We start from the raw sequence: 8,100 nt of genomic DNA on the forward strand, positions 1-8,100 counted from the left end.
CACTGACCCTAGCAAGAGCAGTGCTTCGCAGAATCTACCACCGAATCGGAAACACGACCCACTGAGAAGATCCGACGAGAAACTCAGTGGGCTGTGTCTATGGGTTAGTTCGCTCGTCGAGCCCTTCGTCGCAAGCGACGAGTTCGATGAGGATGGTGACCGGTGCATGTAGTGCCTAAAAGCACCGTTAATGGATCAGGAGGATCCGTAATGACGTGCTTTGGGCGACGTCGACGGTTTACCATTCGGTCTACTGGGTAGGGTATGTAGTTTCCAGCGGCTACGATGAGAGGGTTCTCATGTCCCCGTAGCGTTCATAGGTTTTTAATTAACAAACTAGTCGCAATAAAACAGTTTATTTGTACATCATTTTTTTATTTATCAACAAACGACACCGTTAAATCTAATCACAGGTCTAAAAATTACATTCTAAAATATCATATTTAAACACAAGAACACTTTCAATATTATATCAAAATACCACCCAACACATTGTTCGATTCATGTCTTAAAATACGCGGGCAGCGAGTCACGTTTTTACCTCATTTTCGTTAAGAAAAACAAAAGAACAAAAACAGTTAAGGAAATAGTTAAATCATACAACCCAATCTCTAGAAACTATATTAATTTTGAAAATATTAAGAAGCATGCAGCATGTGAATATTGATCAGAATATTCAATATAGTGAATAAGTCGACGTCATGTCTAGTTTGTATACAAGTCGTAATTTAAAATCATCCTCTCGGACAAAAATCTTTACCATAATGAAAACACTATACAAATAAAGAAACTACTAAAAACCTGAAGTGATTTTTTTTATAATATAAATAACAAAAGGTTCAAGTTATGTAAAATGTAGTCCACTTTCAGATATAAATACATAAATACAAATAATATCCATGTCAATACAATTCTATCAGCACTCACAGTCATCATATATTTTATCTAAAAACTAAATTATATCTAAATTTAAAACATAAACAAAGCAGGTACCTTAAAACAAGCTTAATATAAAACTCAGTCCATTAAATTAACATTACAAATCAGAAAAGTACACACATGTCCATATTATTTCTATATTCCTACATATTTTGGTAATTGAATTTAATCTAAGGGCTTGGGCTTGATATCTTTGCGAGTTCATAAATCGCTTCGCTTTTCAACTGCGGAAGACTGGAAACTTTAGCCAACGTCGTGTCCAAATATTTGTTATATACGGCTTTATATTTGGAATTTTCAATGTTAATAACAATCTTTGCGATTTTCCTTATAATCGGATCTATGTGGTCAAGATCGTACCCAGAGTAGTAAGACAAGGTAGACGTCCATACTTCGGAGAGTGTCTTGCTCGATAGCAAATGAAGTGAGAGGCAGATTGCTGCCGCTGCTAGTTCTGACGGTCGATAATGGGCCATAGTATATTCGACTAGACAGAGATCAACAAAGTATTTGGCCAAATGATGATTCCTCGATGTACCACGTGCGGCTTTTACAAATCTAGAATAACATAAAAATTATCAATAACACGTCAGCGCAAAAGTGGCCTAACCCATAATTCATATTCGTGCTTATGTATTGCAATTTATTTAAAACATAATAAATTTTGATGCAAAATCGGCTTATCCTTAGTTTCATCCATAGATGCCTTTTGGAAACATCATTTTAGCGCATATTTTTTTTGCCTACGGAGTATTGTAAAGGTAAATTCGAACTTCATTTTCTCCATACTAACTATGGTAAGCTTAGGCCACTTTTGCGCTGACGGCCTCATATATAAACAAGTTTTTGACTGCATTACTTACATTTCAAATAATACGATGACTGTCTTGCAGAAAATAAAAATTTTATGCAAGTGGACCTAACAATTTAAAATTTTGAAAAATTGATATATCATGAGGTCCTTTCCTGAAGTGGTGTTAAAGTCTTAATTTATGTATAAAGAAATTTGTTTTTAGGTATAAACGAACCCATTATTCACTTAGTATTAGGTAGTTAGTTACCAGAGCCCATAGAACACCATGATTCCGACTAAAACAAGAGGTTGAAGTCTCAAAGGCACTATTAAAAGCACACCCATGATTCAAACTGGAACGAATTGTTTTATTTTTTTTCCTACTTAAGCTGGTAGCCTTGAGAGGCCATTCCAGCGGAACCTTAACTAGTAGGTGAGAGCTCACGGGGCTCAAACCTGACGAAGTTGCTAACACGAACCCTAGCAAGAGCCGTGCTTCGCAGAATCTACCACCGGATCGGAAACGCGACCCTGAGAAGATCCGGCGAGAAACTCAGTGGGCTGTGTCTGAGGGTTAATTTACTCGTCGAGCCCTTCGTCGCAAGCGACGGGTTCGACGAGAACGGTGACCGATGCTTAAAGTACCTAAAAGCACCGTTAGTGGATCGGGAGGATCCGAAATGACGTGTTTTGGGCGACGTCGACTGCTTTCCATTCTTTCCGCAGGATCGGGAATGTAGTTACCGGCGGCCACGGTGAGAGGGTTCTCGTGTCGTGCCTCTTAATCGAAGTGGACGCTATTGTAAAAATCGTTTGCGCACATAGGAGCCTGTGTTAAGTACGTATTTACTTGATTTGCCTTAATTGACACCTGCCTACAGATTCGTAACAATGGCATAGTTTCATTGCTTTATGAGAATGCACCCGACGTCTTTTCTCTTTATGATGACTTAACGTAACATTACGATTATACCACTATTTTTCCAAACAAATTAATTCTGTTAAAAAAAAGTTTTAAATTACATATTTCAGATTTATTGTTTGTTTTCTACTACCATCTGCAACCTACCACTGCTACCACCAATTCTTCAATGCACTTAGTCCAAAGGTTCTACTATTCAATTAGGACAAAGTTGCCTAAATCAGGAGAAGGATGGAATTCGTTTTCATATTATAAGATGCTCAATACATCAATATAGAAATAAAAAAAAGACAATCACAATACCTTCTAAGAAAACTCAAAGGTATCGGTCTCGCAAGACAGAAGCCCAGTTTGCACATAATGTCTCTCTCACAGCGGAATACATCAGACTTGGTGTAGGCATTATCAGTGACATAAACAAAATCGCCAACATCTGGAGCGTAGATCTCTTCATACTTGCTTGCTATGAACATAGCCGTCACACCGACTAATTGTAATTGATTGCGCTGGACATTTGGAACAACCTGTACAAAGCAGTAATGTTTAATATTTGGTCATTTTTTGTTACTTACATGATAATAATACTCTTTTGAAGTCCTCGTGGCCTAAAGAATAAGACGTCCGGTGCATCGTATCTAACGATGCAACGATGTTCGAATTCCGTAGGTGGGAACCAATTTTTCTAATGAAACACGTACTTAACCAATGTTCATGATTGACTTCCACGGTGAAGGAATAACATCTTATAATAAAAATCAAACCCGCAAGATTATATTTTGCGTAATTACTGGTGGTAGGACCTTTTGTAAATCTGCACGGGTTGGTACCACCATCTTGCCTATTTCCGCCTGAAGCAGTAATGGGTTTGATTTGAAGGATGGGGCAGCTGTAGTAACTATACTGAGACCTTAGAACTTATACCTCAAGGTGGGTGGTGCATATACGTTGTAGATGTCTATGGGCTCCGGTAACCAGTTAACACCCGGTGGGCTGTGAGCTTGCCCACCCAGATAAGCAATAATAATAAAAAACTCAAGTTTCTTAACTTCTCACCCTTTAATCCTAATATTCAATCTATCTGGTGATAATGGCTATTCTGAGCTAACAAAGATCAATACTATGGGACAGTAGTTCTGTTGTAATCACATATTCTGACTTGAAGAGTAGAGCCAGCAGGTAATACATTTAAGACTGAATTTAGTCTTAAGGATGATATGGTATTTCAATTCCCACAGAATAGTCATAGGAAAACAAGTATTCCCCCCATTAAACCAGATGGTTTGCTTTTATGCTGCACATACTACTTAGATCACTATACCTGCAAATATCTGTCAATAATGCCAACAGTGAGATGGAATGTCTCCAATACTAATGAGAATTGGCGTTGAACTTCCACAAGCCAATCAATGAGTGTTGCTCTCATTTTGCCAGTTATAACAGTCTGAAATAAAAAAAATACATGTTTCAAAACCTATTGCAAAAAGGCATGCCTTAGGCTCAAATTTATTGTTGCATTCAATGTTCCTAAGATTTCAATTACTTTAGATTACTTTACTCTAAAAAATATGTACAATACTTATCATTCATTAGTTTTACTTACATAGCCTTCTTACATCATTTAATGTTCAACAGAATTGGTTCATTCAACTCAGATCAGACTCAGCTACCCACCATTATAGTCTTAAATTACAAAATCAGACTGGAACACATTATTGCTTCATGGCCATAATGGACAGGCTGATATAAACGCAACAAATAGTGCCAACCAGATTATTGAAGCACAAGGAAACATTACAGCAAATTACTACTAATAGAGAGAGTAATAAGACTGTATAAATAAATTTTATGACAAAACTTTATTAATGCTCAAGGCAGCTGTCGCATATTATTATTAACTATATTCATTATAATCCTATATTATTATAGTCTAAAAGTTTTCAATTATTTCTAGTACCAATTCAAATTTTCTTTTCTTTTTTTTCTAAATATAATAAACAACATACGTAATGATAAACCAACCAGGTAGAAATTTACAAAAAAGTATTAAATATATGAGAACGACAGTTTACCTGCTTTTTTAAATGATCAGGCTCAATAGAATATTTCTCTTCCAATTCAGTCAAGTATTTGTAAATGTCCTTGATATACATAGACATTAGCAAAGGGCTGTTGTTGTCTCCGGCATCAATATCTTCAATATCCTCAGGCAGTGGAGGTGTAATATCAAACACAGTTTCAAAGAATTCAGCTTGCTTTTCTACCTTGGCTTTATCTATTAAGCCCATTCCCTTCTCAGGGTATGTTTCAGCTAGTTTTAACTTTCCTAATGATTCGATTGGGTCTTTTAATGCTAGTTTTGTTTTCCGTAAAGAGTCAGTTCCATCTTTTAGATGTGATTTGGATGTTCTTAATTCTTTATTTTCCTTTAGCATGGGCAGCTTTGTCTTTTTTGTGTCTTGACATTTCTTAGTTTGTATGTAGATGTTAATTGATTCTTTTATTTCATTTGGCTTGTTCTGATTATCTTTTAAAGCGACCTAAAAATATATTAATTAATTTGGCATCTTAATGTTTTTCTCATCTAAGCATTTTACATTTATTTATTTATTTTTGTAGTAATCTGTATGGACTCAAAACCTAGATTGTCTTTAGTGGTTACTTGAACCCATAGATATCACAATGTGAATGCTGCCACTCACCTTGAGACATAAGTTCAGAGTCTTAGTTTTAACAGGACAACAGCTGCCCCACCCTTCAACTGTAATGCATGGTGGTGGTACCTGCCCCATGCTGGCTCACAAGATGCCCTATCATCAGTATTATCACCAGTAAATAACCATACCAGTAAATTGCTTATACAGGTGGCCATGACCTCGTTAACCCATATAATTCATAAATAAAAAATTATAATAATAGTAGGCTGGGTGTATTTGGACCACATCTTTCAACTTTTCAATACTCACATGTAAATGCAGGTGACATTTGAGAATACAGTCCTATAGGCTAACAGTAGGTGTGACTGTGTTTAGTTTTCAGATAGCTATATTGCATTAGTAACACGTACCATGCTCATGAATGATCACATTAGTAATGTGCCATTACTATAAATCTTTATTTAAACTATATGCACAAGCATAACTCAGATTGACCAGCTAGCTGATGACAGCAATAATTATATGTGAACAGCAATACCAGATTGTGATGTCTTTTGATGTACAATGTTAGTAGTTTAGTCTAACTATAATATCAAAATCTGTCAGTAATAGGACAATAGTAAATCTGCTACTGGTGCTGGATTATTTTCTACATTACTACAGTATTAATGTCTACATAGAATACCATATAACTCAGATATGTTTTACAAAGGTTTTTACCCTGGTACGAGTTACAGCTCTGGCGGTCAATCCAGCAGTGCTCTCTTCACGGCGGAGTGGGGGCCTTGAAGATGGCTGAATAACATTTTTGACAGCTAATCCTGTGTCTACTTTTGATGTTACATGACTATAGTTGCTGTAGAAATAAATTAAGTAAAAATATTTGTATTCATCATCATCATTGCATTAATGTTAGTATTACAAATATAAAAGCTGATAAAATTATACTATTAATTTATCATTCATAATTTACATTTTAAAATTTTGTTGAATATGTGTGAAAGACGATGTGTAAAAGGGGACTGAGCGAAGAAATGGTATATGATAGAAAACATGTTGCGCCAGCCTCAGGTGAATGGGAGAAGGAGGAGGAGGAGGAGGAGAACAGGAGAATATTATATTATATCTTTCTTTATAGTATAGTATATACATTGAAATTAAAATTACAGTTCATTTAAATGTCAGTTATATTTAAGGATTCTATTCCGATCCGATGATTATTTCTGTATAACACGGAGTTTTTTTTTTTTTAAATATGGGAATTATGTTAGATCTTTTAAAATGAGGGTAGTTACTATCAAATTCTTATGGATTATCTGACCTTCGTACTACGCCACGGTTTAGGGTGGCTTTTTTCTCAAATTCAGCAGTTGTAACGGCAACTTTGCCGAGAGCTTCGCGTTGAACTTGCACATTTGTGTTCAAATCACCTAACGCCCCACGTACTGTTAATCCCAGCCTTTTTGTAGGGACGGCTCCATTACCTTTCCCGCGGACACCAGCATACAGATTTTCTTGGTCTTGAATCTGTGCCTGAAAATGTTTAAATTACATAAAAACGTTAAACATTCAGGTAAAAATGTTTTGCACATTTTAATTATACTTACCGATCTATGCCGCCTTAGTTGAATTTCCATGATTGTTATATTGTCACGATTCTTAGTTTTCACTTAGTATTCAAAAACTTTGTTGAATGTAAATAAATTTACATTCAAACAATTTAACTGCCTTTACCGTCCAACGATGTTTTATTTTAGTTATTTCACCAATATTTTCCCAATGTAACGGTTTGTCGTTTGGATTTTAGAACGAGTGAAATTCATTGGGCATTAACGTGATTGGCTAAATGTTGTAAATTCTCTCATCGTTCATTGGTTCTTCATATTGACCATAGACTATAAACAAAATTTATCTATTGACAGAACGGAAACCAGACACGAATCTTCCAAAAAACATATCACGGAAACAAATGAATGTTTAAAAGTTAGAAAGATGGCAATTTGTACGAAATAAACATTGAAATAATTTTATCAATTTGAAAAGTAGCATTCACTTTTTGCAAAAACTATTTTTACATTTACTAACCAAAATTGATACGAAAGTCACCAATGGCAGCTGACCACTGTATCGAGTAACAGATAAGATGTATTGTACTTACGTACGATAAAAAGTATCAAAACGTTTTATTCCAATTTCCCCGGTATTGCTAGCGTCAATTTCGTTTTTCCCTTTTTGCCATCAGATCCTGGTAGACCTTTAACTACATAGCCGATCCTACGGACCATGTCGGAGTTTGAATATGTAAGCATGGCAGGCAGCATTTCACACATGTAAGGTTACAGATTTCGAATATTGGAATGCTTATTTAAATGTTTAAAACAAATAATTTTCTTCTCTTCAGTGATGACAATGACTTCTCATCTAGACACAACCGTGCTACATCTTTAGAGATTTATAAAATAAAACATTTTAATGGTGTATTAATGTACAAATACAATTACGGGTCGTATAGAGGGCAAGCGCGCCGTGGGCAGAACACCAGCCAAATGGTCAGACCTAGTAAGAGAAGTGGTAGTCTGTACCATTCGGTCCATGCCACCCATGATCGAATACAGTAGAAAAACGTCACATGTGGTCGCGATCCCCAGTAGTCCGGAAACGATATAGAAGAGAGAATAGTGTACAAAGTGTTTGAAATATAATTATACTAACAATGAAGCAGAGTGTTTATAAATAGCTCCTCACCTCCAGAACCCAATCCCCTCAAATTTAACCGTCCAACAAACCAAATG

The 8,100-nt window shown here is 35.8% G+C and overlaps 1 protein-coding gene across 2 annotated transcripts; it reads right to left on the reverse strand.

The window, feature by feature from the left end:
• Nucleotides 1-354: 354 nt before the first annotated feature.
• On the reverse strand, nucleotides 355-7,475 carry LOC692763 (cyclin B homolog). Of its 2 annotated transcripts, XM_012693671.4 has the most exons (8): nucleotides 7,394-7,475; nucleotides 6,916-7,203; nucleotides 6,630-6,841; nucleotides 6,029-6,164; nucleotides 4,724-5,191; nucleotides 3,973-4,095; nucleotides 2,958-3,178; nucleotides 355-1,497 (listed from the first exon to the last, which is right to left on the reverse strand). In XM_012693671.4, the coding sequence occupies exons 2-8, from the start codon at nucleotides 6,943-6,945 to the stop codon at nucleotides 1,110-1,112; spliced, it is 1,578 nt and encodes a 525-aa protein (XP_012549125.1). In that variant the 5' UTR covers nucleotides 6,946-7,203; nucleotides 7,394-7,475; the 3' UTR covers nucleotides 355-1,109. The 2 variants fall into 2 exon arrangements, with proteins under 2 accessions (XP_012549125.1, NP_001037343.1); NM_001043878.2 differs by lacking the exon at nucleotides 7,394-7,475 and having other exon boundaries at nucleotides 362-1,497; nucleotides 6,916-7,096.
• Nucleotides 7,476-8,100: the final 625 nt, after the last annotated feature.

The sequence above is a fragment of the Bombyx mori genome, chromosome 5 (assembly GCF_030269925.1).
Source record: "Bombyx mori chromosome 5, ASM3026992v2".
In the NCBI taxonomy this organism is placed as follows: Eukaryota; Metazoa; Arthropoda; class Insecta; order Lepidoptera; family Bombycidae; genus Bombyx; species Bombyx mori.

Excerpts from the sequence above, each read along its gene's own strand:
- LOC692763 (XM_012693671.4), bottom strand. The coding sequence starts at position 6,945 with ATGGAAATTCAACTAAGGCGGCATAGATCG. Across the intron at positions 6,842-6,915 it reads AACTAAGGCGGCATAGATCG|GCACAGATTCAAGACCAAGA; the intron begins GTAAGTATAATT and ends AAACATTTTCAG. Across the intron at positions 1,498-2,957 it reads CCTTTGAGTTTTCTTAGAAG|ATTTGTAAAAGCCGCACGTG; the intron begins GTATTGTGATTG and ends ATGTTATTCTAG.